General features: G+C 36.9%; 1 protein-coding gene across 1 annotated transcript; it reads right to left on the reverse strand.

Annotated features, from left to right (window-relative positions):
* Positions 1-11,221: 11,221 nt before the first annotated feature.
* Positions 11,222-14,567, reverse strand: CP8 (cationic peptide CP8). Its single transcript, XM_028308475.1, has 3 exons — positions 14,461-14,567; positions 12,136-12,335; positions 11,222-11,426 (listed from the first exon to the last, which is right to left on the reverse strand). The coding sequence occupies exons 2-3, from the start codon at positions 12,332-12,334 to the stop codon at positions 11,308-11,310; spliced, it is 318 nt and encodes a 105-aa protein (XP_028164276.1). The 5' UTR covers position 12,335; positions 14,461-14,567; the 3' UTR covers positions 11,222-11,307.
* Positions 14,568-17,015: the final 2,448 nt, after the last annotated feature.

The following is a 17,015-nucleotide window of genomic DNA, read 5'->3' on the forward strand; positions in this document are numbered from 1 at the left end:
AAATTTTCAAGCGAAGTAAAACTCTCTGACCAAAATTAGTAGCCGTTTAGATAAGACTAAGGAATTTTGACCCAGTTGCTAGTGAGATTTTAGATAAACGTAAAATTCAACTGCTTGCCAACTGAAGTTCTATAGTTAAATTGTAAAGTACACTAACTTACGTATCTAGCGCAGCTATCTACCTATTTATCTTGCAGTTAACGCTAATTAAATGCCTTTTGTGGAACTTAACTGGTATCTCCAGTGTTTGCTTAAAATTCTACCCTAGACGTGTTTCGAACTTGCTTAATAAGTGGTTCGTTAACGGGACTATTTCCACCTCTCGTTCCCACCACTGCAACTCCTGTGTAGCCAGGATCTACAGCTTGACCGCCACAAAAACCCAACCAATGAAGGCCAAGTTTGTCCCGGGGGAAAGTTAAACTGTCATTGGACCCGCAACGAAATTAATCAGAAGAACATAGGAGGAGTTCGAAATTAAGGTTCGACTTCCCTCCATTGCAAAGCGGATGACAGGTGACAAACAAAGGTTTAAAACCTTTAAGAAAAGATTATGCACCACGGACAATAAATTAAATTAAGGGGGCCTATCTTATGAGCAATTAGCAACTACCTGCCAATAATATTTTTCACAAAATCGCTTAAAAGCACGGAAATTTTTCCTTGTCGTTCGTTAGTGGTTCGTTAGTAAGCAGTTGGTTATAATGCTTAAACAAATTAGGTTTAATATGTAAGATATTAAGTTTGTTATTACAGTTAAGGTCAAAATGCAGCCCAAGACAGAGAAGACCAAGGAGATGGTTAAAATGCAAAAGAGCTAAGAAAGTTAACCAAGCCTATGCGTTTAAGAATTTAATAACCAATTTAGCATAATATCATAATGTCGGCTACTTAACTTACCAAGTTCTAAGCCCTTGTTACTTCGACATAAAATATATTGCACGCCACTGTTTTATTTAAAAAGTAATTAAACTTACTTTTCAGCAATGTTAAAAGCCTATTTATTAAATTAAAGTAAAATATTTTTCAGCACTTCGAAACTAGCGAGTTCACATCGAAAGGTCGTTACATCGAATAATATTTTTGCAACATCCGTTTCAATTAACGCCTTAATCAGAGTCATTAAAATTAACAATAAATTTTCTTAAAACTTAATTGTTTAGTTACTTGTTTTTCTGAATATCATAATTAAGAACAACTAAAGTATAGCATTTCGTTTTAAAGATGTTTGTATGATGATTTATATTAGAAGTTGAACATAAAACAGTTTAATTAAATATCATCAATAGATACTATAAAATTAAAGATCTCTACCACATATTGTTTTTCTTCCAAAACTTCGCCTCGATTAGAAGCATTATAAAAAGGAAGCCTATAGCAGCCTAAAAGCTTTCTCGCTTTCAAGAGTGATATGGGTTGGTTGTAGCAGAATGAAACACATAATCCAAGGCCAAGTCTGGAAACAGCTCAGCGCAACTAAACTATCTGTAGTAATATTAGATGTAGAGACTTTCTATTATACATAATTATGTCACCGTAAAAAAATATTTCCGTAAAATCTGACATAGCTAGATTAGCTTTAATCTTTTTTTTTGTCAGAAGGACGAGGTATCACTAAAAAGACCCCGGTGCTCCGTCACTCGCCATAAGTGGGAGGAAAGGAAACTGTGGGTTTCCGGACAAAGCCTTCTCTACCACAGCCCCTCCTGGTAATGGCGGGCCCTACAAATTAAACTAACACACTGTTAGTTTACAATCTCACGCGTTATATTATAAACTGAGGGAGTTCTCAATTTCACGTTCATTTCAGTTCAAAGCTCCATTTTTGTGATATCTATTATCCAAATACAAACTCAATCAATCGAGGGGGAATTTCAGCTCACATCTATGAAATGGTTTGATCGACATTCGTCCATAATATCCGCCATCAACGCGAAATACCACATCATTCCAGGCGTTGCTTGGTTTTGCAAATATGTGAGGAATGACCGAAGCCGACCCATGACTCGTGCAATGATTGAATATTTCGATTGTTGGGGTTTCTAGTTTAGTTTTGATGAGGGTTATTCGAAAATATACTAACCCTTAGTTTATTTTTGACCTTTTTTCTTTAATATATTTATCTGTAGTAGGTGTAGTAGTTTTTATATCTATATTAATAATTTCGTCAAGGGGTACGGTAGACTGGATCGAAACCTTATATGAATAACAAAGCATAAAAAAATAACGATTTTGAGTCGACAACATATATCCGCAAAATTCGGATAATGGAGAATTTCGTTAAATTCCGATAGCATTGACAAACAAACCGCTGTCGCCATCTTTAGTAGTTCACTATGCGATCAACGCCAAAAGCTGGGTTGTCACAAGGTTGTCATCGATCCATAAATATAGTTCCAAAATACTGAACTGTCCTATCGATGACATTGACAGCGGGGCGCCACCGTCAATACCGAATCGCTGGTTCCGATTTTTGCCATGTTGGAAACCATAAAGTTGAACGATGGTAGCGCCCCCCTGTCATTGAGTTTGGCGGGACAGTTCAGCGTGGATCATCTATAAATGGAAATCAGTGCGTTTCGCGATTTTTATGATAATAAATACTATTTGTTATGTGTTTTTTCTTTAAACCTGGTATTGGCCGATTCAACCACAAAAAAAGAATATTAGCCATAACTTTGAAGTTCAAATGTCAATGTCATTTAGTTTCGCACAGTGATAAATTCCAGTGACATGCAATTTTTGTAATGGTAAATTATTTGTAAGAAACTGCAAACAAATGCAAATGTGCAGTCGATGTGTGGAATGCGACAACATTATACTCGGTAAGCGGCTTAATATTTTTTTTTATTTAACCCGAAAAATAATAATAAATGACCACATGTATAGCCTGTGTTGAGTTGTTATCAACATAAATACAGAAACAGACACAATTTTTGCACCGTTTTTTCTGATAACCGAATAGACTCCTTCATGCGCAAGTTTCACTTGAGCTCGGCTGGTTCTTATTATAAATAATTGTGTAATATATTTTTGCAGATAATTTCAATTATTGCGAGTGTTGTGGCTTAGAAACAATTAGGCAGTTAAGAATAAACAAGGCTCGGGCACTATCAAACCTTTTTCCTAAAAAGCAAAAAGCTGCTTCTGCTGCTTCACAAGATTTATTTGATGACTTTCAGGTAAGTTAATAGTGTAGGTCACTGAGTAAAGTAAAATAATAATAATAATAAATAAACTTTATTTATCTTTCACAGAGGTATAAATAAATATAGAGGTGGGAGGATATACCTACACCTACATACATTCACAATACTTATTATTATTTGAATATTTGCCTAAAAATAAAATATATTTCTCTTATTAAACTCAGTTAGCTCAGATGGAGCGCGACAACGGAGAAGTCGAGGATGTAGGTTCAATTCCTGCATGTGGTGTATTTTTTCATCACATCTTATTAAATTTGTTTAATAAGAGTAACACAATATAGCATTAAAAATTTAAATTAAATCTTTAAATTAAAGCTTTAAATTAGCTATTCATAAATATATTTCTCTTTTAAGGTTGATAACGAAGAGTTGACGATTTATATTTAGCACTTTCAAATAACACCATTCAAGTATCAGTACATTCAGTTGGTTCTATGATTTATGAATGTGTTCAATGTCAAGCACTTCATTTTTTAGGTGAAAAAATTAAAAATCATTTTAAAAATTGTTGTCATAATTGGAAGGTATACATAGACCCAGACAGTCTTAAAGCCAATTCCAGAAATATTATCAGCATTTTTTGAACCAAACAGAAAAGATGAAAGTGTTCGACAATATCTTTACACTGACATTCCGACACATTTCAGATTTATCCATGGACAGTGGCAACCACGAATATCTCAGTCAGCGGCTGATAAAGTAATTGCAAGAATGTATAATTATTCCTTTTCTGATCAGGAACGATATTATCTCCGGCTATTGCTTCTTCACGTCAAAGGGCCGACTTGCTTCAGAGATGTTATAACTTATTAATATGAAAATATTATTTACACATCATTTCGAGAAGTTGCTCAAGCAAGGGGGCTACTTTTTGACGATCAAGAATGGGAAAGATGTTTTGATGAAGCAATTGGTTTCAAACTTTCTCGGCAATTACGACAGCTGTTTGCGTTAATTTGCGTGTTTTGTGAAGTAACTGATCCTAATGCTCTTTGGGAAAAATTTGCATCACATTTTATCGAAAACTTTACAAGATCCCGCCCTGAAATATTATCCAAACAGTTGGCTTTACAAGAAATTGACGAAACATTAAAACTCCACGGAAAGACACTAACAGATTTCGAACTTCCGGAGCCAGATATTGATAAAAATAGTATTTTCTTATCTGATCCCGTTTCTGACTATTAATAAGAGTTATTTACATAACCTATATTAACTATTGAATTTGATTGTTTTGTTAATTTGTCTTAGTTTATTTTGAATGTTGATTTAAAATAAAAATAATTTGTGTAAAAACATTTGCAGTTTTTATTTACCATATTTATTAAACACAACTAACGAAGCTATATGAATCTATATTTAATATTCTTTGAGAACCGATGACTACAGAAACATCTATCTACATTTTGCACCTAGAATTGTGTATTATGAGTCAAATTGCACCCGAGTGAAGCCGGGTTTTCATCTAGTTAGGCAATAATTTAGAGTAGATTTTGCCCACGGCTCCATTCGTGTATTCCAAAAGGTAGCCTTACATAATAAGTTTTATTTTAATATGTAAACAGTATTATAATATTCTTTTATAAAAATTGGGCCAGCAGTTTTTTTGTGAAGCAGTAACAAACACTTCGCGAGTATTATGTTGTAGTTGTGTTTATACATATTTGTATAAATAGTATGTGGCTTTTGGCATGTTTAATAAAAATGGACCCTTAAAACGTACAGATGTTTATAAATCTGCTTACCTCAATTTAGTACAACTAACCTTCACTTTTTGAGAATTACGATTGATTCAGGTGTGCCGGAGTTAGATTGGTACAAAAGGACCGAATAGACATTCTATTCCAGTTCAGTTCTCTAGGGATTCCTACGCAATAACGAACAAGAAAGAAGTGGTAAGCAGGGGTCCAATCATTTGATCGAATTATGGTTGCCCTAATTCCATTTCGCCCACCAAATGTTGGCAGACATGATGTTTGCTTTGATTTGGCGATTTGTTTGATATTTATTCTTTAGCACGTATTTTTAGCCAAGGAAAATAAGTGAAACTTTTAAATGACGACAAATGCATAGAGTCTAAAGACAGTAAAGACACTTCTTTTTCAAGGACAAGACTAACATAAACAACAGAAATGCGGTTTTATAAGTACCTACTTATTAACCTACTAAAAAGTCTGTATTTTATTTCATAACATAATTATATTTTTTATACTTATACCTAAGTACCTAGTCAGTCTTTCAGTAAAATTGTCATTACTTATCCATAACATCTTCACTATTTCAGATAACCCAACTATTGATATGCAGAAAGCTCGGTGTCAAATTAATTTAGTTTATCTATTTGTTAGACAAATTGGCAATATCTATTGGCACAGACTGTACTTACTTTTCCATTTGACACGATGGCATTTGTTGGACACCGGTTTCATTGTGCCTTATCTGTCAGCTCCAAAATAAACCCACCCCTAAAATGAATCATATCAAGAACAGGACTGAATTATTAAGAAACGACTTTAAAATTCTATCCAATCCTCGTACCATCTCTTATCTCGATCTCATTTTGTGATTAGGCGCGTTTTAATGAATATTAAAGGAATATTCGCATATTACTTTGCCCCTAAAGTCAAGGGTACGTGTGCTGTTTTTCTGTTTTTCATTTGGCGAAGGCAAACAAATAAACCAGTCTACCCCCCATTCGCAGCGCAATATGAAAAATATTCACTTCTGTATTTTCATGTAAATCCGAGAATCCTCACAACAGTAAAGCTACGAAAAGTTATTATGTGGAAGATAAATGTTCGCACTATTGGCCATAAAAGTGTTGATCTATCGCTGATAGGTTTTATACTTGTTTTTTTATGTCTGTTTATTATCCTGAACCATAAGGTCGAAGCGTACGACCAAATAATACCTACTAAAATCTCGTACCTATTTAGTCCAAAAAATAAACATTATTTTATACCTATTACATTAAACTTTTAATTATAAAAAGGATCGTCGTATTTACTGTAATGTGTAGGATTATTTCAAAAGTCGCCCTTTGACCTTTGCGATCGTGTTATAGTTAAGGCCGAAAGCTTAGAGCGACCTTTAGAATTCACGGCAGCGGGGGCAGAGGTGTCGTGACCTACCAGAGACAATGTAGAGTTGTCTATGGCAAGCGTAGCGTGCAGGAGGATGCGGAAAAGCTTAGGAGTTAGGGAATAGCGAATAGTGACTACACAAAAGGGCATTCAGCCATTGTGCCGGCCAGAGGTGCCTTGAAATAAAAATAATTAACTTTTGTACAGCCTAGTTGTTATGGACGGCTTATTAGTCGGCCGCGGCGCGACAAAAGGAATGTATGTTGCCTATTGTCCTATATTCCCACACTGAAAAACTAATCGTTTCATAAAATAGGGATCCAGTATTATAATTAAGGTTAGTTTTTTGCCAAATTAGTAGGATTTTTAGGGCAGATTTTTGTATTTATTAATTGAGTACATTGAAAGTCCCTACTAAGTTCTAAAAGTAGGTACCTACTTGTTTATCTGAAAATCAACGAACGTTATGTAGGTGTATTTATCTGTGAAGTAAAAAACAAACTGAAATTACATAGGCTCTCTGTACCTGTCCATCTCAAGGGATGCTTTATTTTTTGACAATATGATTATGTGGAGGATTGTGCCTAGAAATGAGATGTTAACGCTTACTTTACAATACAGTCTAAGAACTAGTTAGCTTCAAAACTAAATTTATCGGAAGATGCAAATTGTAGCTCCGACTGTTATAATCCAAACACCACGTGTTACGTAACACATGCATGAGGGAGATGAAGCGAGATGCTGGGCCACACAAACGCGAGAGCGTTACCGAAACAAAAGATGGTTGAACTACAGAACATTTTTTAGTGCGCGAGAGCCATAATAAAGTATTTTACCGAATTTAGTAACGCATCGTGACGTTTCTCATGATTGATAGTGTGATGTGGACTGGCGTGATCATGCGACGACTGTCGTCAATAGTACGACGAATAATCAAAGACCATGATTACGCTGTACTTATATTATTATCACTTAGGCTGGGTTGCACCTTCTTACTTACAAACGTCAAAAATCTGTCAAACTCTAAGCAAAAAACACCGGTTAATTCGTTATAGTTACGGTTAAAGTTAGGTAGTACAACTCAACCTTAGTGTAGACTGTAGGTAAGTATTAATGATTTCCAATCCTCTGCATCCAGTTTACGGCTTCCAAAACTACAATAAGTATCCTATAAAACTCTCCTGTAACACTTGTAATATCTCTCGCTCTCGCTCCCGCTTCCTCCTGTATTTAATCAGCCATAGTCAGAATGGGGTAGAATGCACAAGTTCACTGTTGGGTGACTGGAAACTTAGTTGGTCGTTCAGCCAAGTTTGCAGCCACGTCGTGCATATAGCTAGGTGTCATCAAAACCGTATTATGAAGCGGCGGTTAGTACTTGAATGATTAAAGCCATATACGAGTAATTATAGAATAACTGTAGCTTAACTACGAGCTTTTGATGAAGTAGATTCGAAAGATAGCATTTGTTTTTTTTTCACAAAAATTTCATAAAATCTGAAAATCAAAGCAGAAATGACTTACAGAACAGATATTATGTACCTACTTTCCTAGACTGCATGTGCGATTTACGGTCAAATACCTGCCTTGTCATGCATAAAAAAGAATGATTAGAAATATTTTGGGATAATTAAAAATGTTCTCTAAACTCCATTGGTATAGAGTTTAATTAAGATCTATTATACTATTTGGGTTATCGTTAGCCTGTTCCTTACCTCAGCTATATTTTATGTTTTACTTTATACCCACAATTACACGAACCTGTGCTTTTAAAAACACAAACGCTTTTAGCTAAGCAAAGTGGTGAGAGGTATTTATTACTGTAGCGTCTACGAGATTTTAGATGCTAGAGAAGATGTTAGCAAGCCTGATTGGGCACTATTAACTGAAAACATCTAGTATTTCTAAGACATTTCGAGTTGCATTAAGATAAATAACTAAAATATTTAGTATAGGCAGACTTATGAAAAGATTACATGCCTTCGACCTCACTATCACTCAAAGCAGCAATATCGATTTGGATCACCCTTTACAACTTTTTAGGTCCATAAGGATTTCTTTAAGACAGTCTAATAAAGTTCCGATGGCTGTAGGTATATTTACTTACCTTTGAGGTTGCGAGGCAAAATTGACCTGAACGATAAAAGCCTGCTAAAAGATGTCTAATATTGATCCAGTATTGTATGAAGAATCCCATGTACGTTCGCTCGCATGCCAGAGTCATTACTTTCGATAGAGATGCGCTTGCTTTATTTATATTTCCTAGAATTTGTTGGACTCAACTATAGATTATTTTGTGTTAAATTATTTCGACTGTAGCACTACATAGGAGCATAGCCCGCTCCATCGCCCTTTGGGTGACCTTGAGCCTTCTTATGAGGCCCATAGTAAGCGACCACGTTTCGGATCCATATGTCAACACTGGCAACACACACTGCTCGAAGACTTTCGTCTTGAGACACTGCGGTATTTCGGACATGAGTATATGGCGAAGCTTCCCGAACGCTGCCCATCCGAGTTGGATTCGACGATTGACCTCTTTCTCGAAGTTGGACCTACCTAACTGGACTGTTTGTCCCAGGTATACATAATTGTCGACAACTTCGAGTGTAGAGTCTCCAACCTTCAGAGGAGTGGGTGCAACACGGACATTAGACATGATTTTTGTCTTGTCCATGTTCATTCTGAGGCCCACTTGTTGAGAGGCTCTACTGAGGCCATCGAGCATTGTGCCTAGATCCTCCAAGGTCTCAGCCATGACTACGATATCGTCCGCGAATCGAAGGTGGGTGATGTACTCGCCGTTGATATTTATGCCAAATCCGTTCCAGTCCAGAAGCTTGAAGACATCTTCCAGGGCGGTGGTAAACAGTTTTGGAGATATGACGTCTCCCTGTCTTACCCCTCGCTGCAACTGGATAGGTTTCGAATCCCGATCNGCGGGAAGAGCCTGGATGCGGGCAGCGCAGGACCGTTCATTGTGGAAAACCTTGGGGGAGGCCTTTGTCCAGCAGTGGACGTCATTTGGCTGAAACGAACTACATAGGAACCTCAAATAAACAGATCGCAACTCACTAATATGTTTTAAGTATGTAAAATCATTTAAATCATATTGGGTAGGTACATTGTCACCAAAGTTGTAACAAACGTTTGAAAGAAATATGATATCCGTAGACCACCGACTTTTGTCGGCCGATAGTTGGTATGGACAGGACATGTATGAAAGTGCACACATTGGTATCGGCCGATTCTTTATACAAATTAGAATCGGGCGGGAGTCTAGTATAACTTTCTTTTGTAAGCAAATTTAATCTGACAATAGGTACTATTTTCATTATAACCACTTTCTCATACTCTCGTAAAAATATTACAATTTCAGAATCATTCAAATAACTAGACGTGCAATTAGTAACTAACTGAAAAACCTTGCAATTTTCTACATGCTCTGAAACGTACCATAAAACATTTTAACGCGTGTAGGTGTGAGGAGGCTAGAAGTGGCGAGGCGGAGCTCAGGCTCGTAAACAAAGGGAGTAAAAGCTTTATGAGGCCTTATTGTTTCGCCGCTCCCGTTTTATAGCTTTTTAAATCATCCCCTATAGTTTATGCTCTACATTTACACGAGCTGTGATGAGGTTATTATGCACCGAGTTGTGCACGGATTAATTTAATTACAATAAGTTTTACGAGTTGCTTGTTTTAATGAAAACAGTAATCAGCATTCCATTACTCAGCCACTGTTAAGTAGTTTTGAATTCTGAAGATACCTTACAAATTGATCTATAGTTACGTAGGCTGTGGAAATATCATTCATCCTTCAAATATTAATATAATAAATATATTGACAAATCCAATGAAGCGCTATAAAACGGAATGTCTTAATGCCTTTGCCGTGTTCATCATACATCATAATCATTTTCAGAGAAAAGTATGTATCTCTGAGGCTTCATAAAATTGTCGTTTCTGCGCGCAGTAAATAATGCCGCAAGAGAGTAATCAAAACGTACCTACACTTATTGCTTAGTACATTCTCTAACTACCGTATGTTTTGCATGATTTACAGCTGTAAAATCTACAGCTGTAGGTACATGTGTTTTCAATAACCATAAACAGAGTAAAGCTTCGTGTAGGTAAGCAATAAATTATGAAGGGGAAGGAAAAGGGAAACTTGGTACATTTATGCTTCCATTTTCTTGAAACGAAAACTATGTCCATAGTGTTATTTATTATTCAATGTAGAAATAAGCAATATAATTCCGTTCGGCTCGTTTTCGGTGATTTTGTTATCTTTATAACTTGACCTTTTAGTTGTAACTTGGCCCTTTTATTCTAGTTAATGAAAACAAGTTGACTTAAGTATTTTTTCTTTTACACGATTTCGAGAAAAATATGTTGCTTCAAAATGCCAGAAAAATAATAACCGCAGAAACATTAAGAATACTCATGTCTATAAAAGGCGCTTATGGACACAAAAGACATGAAGATGTTAATAAAACATTGATAAAAATGCCTGTCTCATCATTATTATTAGGTAGACTTAAAAAATGAATCCAAATAAGCCTCTTAGGAAGAAATGAACTTGTGTGAAAGCAGCTTGCCGTTCATACGGTTGGCATATTTCGACTTTTTATTACAAAAGGTTCCTTGTGATGATTTGCGAATATTATGAGACCATTATTTTGAAGTCAGTTAGGAAAAACATTACATTACAATCTTCAAGGAAAAGTATCGTTTTATTTTCAATAAATGCTCACGTAAATATAAGGTACTTATTGGATACCAATTTCAGTGTCTCGAGTTTTATCGCTAATTCGTTAATCTCTACTAAACTGGCTAATCCATGCGTAGACAGAATGATCTGATTAAAGATTTTTAATACTTAAAGATCTTTAGGAAAATTGCAATAATGTAAAAAAAAATAAATGAATATACAATTATGATATCACATTCATTTTATATTATATACAGAGTTTCATATCTATTCCTGTTCACGGTTAAGTTTAGTTGTAGAAGATTTATACCCTAGGCGAAGCCTTTGTGCAGACTCCTCTAAGGCATCTGAGCGGCTCTTGGCATATGGCTGAAGGGGTCTCTCCGAGCTCCTTGCTGTATGTCTTGCAGGCTTGTCCTTCAGCTGTAAGTAACAAAGTCAAGTATTTAAAAACTCTGCTTTAACTTCTAAATATCTAAGCCTTAATTCTAAGTAGGTAGTTTATTTTAGAAAGTAAGAAATTATTTTATTTGTACAAAAGTATTTATTAATAAATGGCGTTAAAATCAGTCAGTGGAGTCCAAATGGCCGATGATATAATACTATCCCATTTTTCAGTGGAGGCAAAATTTTCTACTATACCTACTCGCCTTTGAGTTAGTTCTAAGTCCGTCTATCACCATCTTATCTACGTCCGTTGGCATAACAACAATGATAAGAGCATTGTTGTGCTTCGACAGCAGGAGTTGGTTCCTCTGTGGTATAATGGATTCTGATTCCGAGTGATACTCGCTTCCACCTTCGGCCTGATCATGGTTGGAGCGTGGTTGGCGCGGTACACGGACGGGTTGCGGCAGCCCGATGCTGCTTGCAGTAGTTGGTGCCACAGACTAGGTTACCGTACTCCAGTTCCATCAGGTGAGACAACAGTTTCTCTGATGACGGCAGGAATATAAACTTACTCAGGAAAGTGACGCAGGCAGGGCAGCAGCACTTGCCAGCATGACACGACAGCGGTGCAGGGGTGCTGCTTGCAGTAGTTGGTGCCGCAGATTAGGACGCCGTACGCTACTTTCATCAGGTGAGATACAGGCCAAGAGATTCTCTGACTGATATTGATAAAAACACTTACCCAGGAAAGTGACGCAGGCAGGGCAGCAAGCGCACTTGCCGGCATGGTTGGCGCGGTACACGGACGGGTTGCGACAGCTCGACTTGGCCACGGCGGCGGCGCAGGGGTTCTGCTTGCAGTAGTTGGTGCCGCAGACCAGGTCGCCATACGCCATCGCCACCACACACGCCAGCAGCAAGAAAATGGTTACAGCCCTCATTCTGGAAATGATGATAATTCCAATCGAATTATGACGCTGTTTTAACTGTCTAGAATTTACATTGTATGTATAAACCTGCCTATGCACATTTAAGTTCAGCAGAACACTGAAATTTTTAAAGGTAAACATTAGTGGCAACAGGCTGGTTACAGAATCGATGCGATTCAATGGAGCAAACTTTTCTTGAATAAAAAGAAATCACGACTTCGGACATAGTGTAATGAAGTAGAAATCAAGTCTTGAACATTAAATTGGAGCTGACTCGGAACTCTTGAATAGACGTGGACTGATAACGATAAACATGGAGTTTTTAAGGCACCGTTTTATTACCTACCGGATTCAAATCAGTAGGTACATACGCGTTTTCACTACATATTATAAAACAAAGTCGTTTTCCTGTCTGTCGGTTTTTTAATAGATAGAGTGATTCAAGAGGAAGGTTTTTATATACATTATACCTGTGCGAAGCAGGGGCAGGTCGCTAGTTAATTATAAGAGCAAACACTAAGTTACGTAAGCTATAAACTCATAAGTATAATACATTTAGGAGCCGTTTTCAATTCCGACCGCTAGCGATTCAAACTGATTATTCAGGGATCGGGTAAACCCCGAACGATTCCATCAAAATCGAAAACAATCGCAACCTCCGAGCGGTTGCCGCGCCGTGAATGGCAATGAAGAATCAGGTCAAATGTAGCTCGCATACATATATGTATTTGGAATACGCGAACGACATTTTTGTAAGATATGAAGACAGGTTTCATTTTCGTAAGTGGGCTAGCTAGCTACAGTAAATCGTTCACTTTAAAAAGTTGCAAAAAAGACATAAACGTATTTTTTTTTCATTATTTAGGCATTTAAAAAGCCCTTTTACACGTCCTATTAAAACCCTACCACTGCTTCAGAACAATAATGTGGGCCAGTGTTTGGAAGGAGCAGCGCAAAAAACTCTATCACTAAGACCTTGACAAAAGGTCTCGATAAATAGTCTCACAATCTGAAAATTTTCAATCAAAATGTTTGAACGTTTTGAAACTTTATGCAACTTAAAACATTTTGTTGTATGGATGTAACCCCACACATCACAAATGGGAAAGTTTATGGCAAAGGGATGATCGCTGGTAATACTCCCAGCGATGTTAAACAAGGCTTTACAAAAGTACCTTTAACTTCTACAAGTTGCATCGTAAAACGTTTTGGATAACTTTTGGGTGTGATATTAAATATGAATCGCGTTGTGTGGAACTTTTTCGGAGTTTGAGGGTCTCCTTTGGGACCGTCTCACCGGTGTGGAGGAGATATGAGCGGTCAACTGAAGGGTTGCTCATTACAGCAACTTAGGCTAGCCTCCGAAACCCTTTCACGAAAAATCCTTTACCCGTGTTATGATTGAATCACGTGCGACTAAGCTGTGTTAAATTACGTGGGCTTCAAAAACAATATTCGTGTCACATTGCCAATTCTTTGTAATGTATTGTAAAACTATACTGCAAATAAGGTGTTTTTCACAACCATTACTTAAAATGTAATGTTCTACGTAGGTTATTAATTAGTATTGATTATAGTATAAATAAAAAGCGATTGTCAGAACACTGTCAATTAACAGTAGTAAATCATGATGGTCTTTAATTTAAGTGGCCGTAACTTCTCCCTTTAAAAACGTTGGTTCTGAAAAATTCAATGGCGCAGTAGATGATTTTTTTTCAAAACCCAATTAAGGTTTAGCTCGTGCATGAGCTTACTCTTTAAACAATTTAAAATGTATCATGGAAATCAAGTAATACTATGAAAACTGTTTTTTGGTTAAGCATTTATTTGTTGATTTTCGCGGAACTGAATCTGTTTAAAACGATTGCTACAATGACCTCTACAAAATCCCAAAAAATCATTTCCATTTCTTTTTATGACTAGAAATAGAGTGTTAGACTATTTAGGGCCGATTTTTCAATCGTTAGATAACTTTTAACTGAAGATTAAGTTTGGCACATAGACAGTTTTAGTATGGGAAATATGTCAAAATGACAAGGTTATTCTTCAGTTAAAAGTTATCCGACGATTGAAAAATCAGCCCTTAGCGAAATCTAAACTCTTTGTTTGAGGGTGGAAGCATTTTTGCAAATACTCACTTGAAATAGTTGTAGATTAGATACCGTCCCGGCGGAGTTGCAAGTGCCGAATGCGGTGCGGGAAAGCGCTGGAACAATTATACTGCTCAGATAACCCCTGGCTGCCGGACGTTTTATCTCTTTTTATCTCTCTCTTGTTGTTAAGACACTGTTATTTCTCTGAACTCATTATCTCATTGTTATTTTTCGCAATACCTAAACGTGGTCTAAGTTTTATTGTGGTTTTATTACGTAACATTAGTCCCGAATATCTTGTCTTTGATTATACTTTTATAATTATAAATGTAGACAAGCACAGTGCTCTATCACTAAACCATAAAATACATTTTCCGGACTATTATTTAGTAGTAGTATTTATTTCAATCTGTGTAATGTTATAATTTCACCGCTGCATTGGAAGACGCTTTCAAACTCCTGGAATGGAAAGGATTCGGCATAAACATTAATGGCGAGTACATCACTCACCTTCGGTTTGCCGACGATATTGTAGTCATGGCAGAATCGTTGGAAGATCTTGGCACAATGCTCGAAGACCTTAATCGAGTTTCCCAACAGGTAGGCCTGAGGATGAACATGGACAAAACGAAGCTTATGTCGAATGTCCATGTTACGCCCTACCCAGTTTCAGTTGGGAGCTCAATTCTCGAGATTGTCGACAAGTATGTCTACCTCGGACAAACGATCCAGCTAGGTAGGTCCAATTTCGAGAAGGAGGTCAATCGTCGAATCCAACTCGGCTGGGCAGCGTTCGGGAAACTACGCAACATCTTTTCGTCCAAAATACCTCAATGCCTGAAGACTAGAGTGTATAACCAATGTGTGTTACCAGTGATAACTTATGGCTCGGAAACGTGGCCTCTCACTATAGGCCTTATACAGAAGCTCAAAGTTGCACAGCGTGCTATGGAGAGGGCTATGCTTGGTGTTTCTTTGCGAGATCGAATCAGAAATGAGGAGATCCGTAAACGAACCAAAGTCGCTGACATAGCCCGACGGATTAGCAAGCTGAAGTGGCAATGGGCAGGGCACATAGTACGCAGAACTGACGGCCGATGGGGCAGAAAGGTTCTGGAATGGAGGCCGCGTACCGGAAAACGCAGCGTGGGACGTCCACCTACAAGGTGGACCGACGACATCGTAAAGGTAGCAGGGAAGCGCTGGACGCAGACCGCTGCCAATCGATCAACATGGAAAGCATTGGGGGAGGCCTATGTTCAGCAGTGGACGTCCTATGGCTGAAATGATGATGATGATGAATGTTATAATTATAAAAATGTTTGTTTCTATTTTTCTTTTACATAAATTTAACCTTTGAAGCATTTTATGTAAGCTCGAAATACTGATTTGTGTTAATCTCAATTTCAAAGAATCACCTCATAAAACACAAAGGTTGCTAATAAAATAGTATGATAACTGTACCACAGCCAAAACAACTCGTTTGTCCATTTCTTTATCTTGTTTTCATATATTATAGGTACGGAATAAGTAATATAATTATGTGATATAATTATTTTTTACCCACAATACAATATTTTTTTAGTTTCAGTTGAAGGCTCCATCTTGTTGCAACGTAGATTTTGTCTGCTTCCATAATTTAGGCAATGTAATTGTATCTAGGAATAATCTTACAGGTGAATATGATTTCTATTGTATCTGGATTTGGGGGTCGAAGGGTAGATCGTCGTATTTTTTAAGGTGAGTTTGCTATTCAATTCAGAAACATTATGTGCTGCTAGGTACTTAAATAAATAAAAAACAACTTAATACAATAGCACTTATATGAATTAATAGCGAACTTCAATTGTTCGAGTGTACCTTTTTACTTTTAAAGTCGGCTTCTCGTCACCCAATTAATTAGTTGAAAACTCATTAAGAACGATACGAAATGAGTTCTGTGTGTTCCTTTGTAGAGTTGAGTTACAAAGTGGAACATTAGTCACGAACTGTGCAATAAAGGCTTAAGGTAAACGTCGTTTGTAGGTGTCCGGGTATGGATGAGAAAATATATAAACAACCCTTATTTTAAATAAAACTATAATTGATGATGTCAGAACTTAGACACCAAGGTGTAACTTCAGGTAATGTACCTTAATATAACATGAAAAGGTCGATAATAATGCAAAAAAATATCAGTTAACTAGCTTTTGCCCGCGGCTTCACCCGCGTGAAATTGAGTTTGTCACATAATCGTCATAAATTACAGCCTATATAATATTCTGGGTTATAAACATTATTACATTACTGTAAAGTTTCATCAAAATCCGTTCAGTAGTTTTTGCGTGAAAGAGTAGGGGAGACCGGGTACAATAGTACCACGGGTCAATAGTACCATCGGCGATATTTCTTCATACAAGCGACGTTAGATTGTGTGCATAGCGTCAGAATATGCGCTTTTTGTGTTTCCATCCGCTCACCAGTCGGCGGCGCTTGCTCTGAGAAACGAAGGTGTACAGGAAGGATTTTTGTTTTTTGCCCAGCCGCAGTAAGTTTTTATGTCAAATATATGAGCCCATAAGTTGCCTAATATGCTATTTGTTACCAAAGTATTGTTGTCA

This window comes from Ostrinia furnacalis, unplaced genomic scaffold (assembly GCF_004193835.3).
Source record: "Ostrinia furnacalis isolate ACB-3 unplaced genomic scaffold, ASM419383v2 OfSCF2419, whole genome shotgun sequence".
Taxonomy (NCBI): domain Eukaryota; kingdom Metazoa; phylum Arthropoda; class Insecta; order Lepidoptera; family Crambidae; genus Ostrinia; species Ostrinia furnacalis.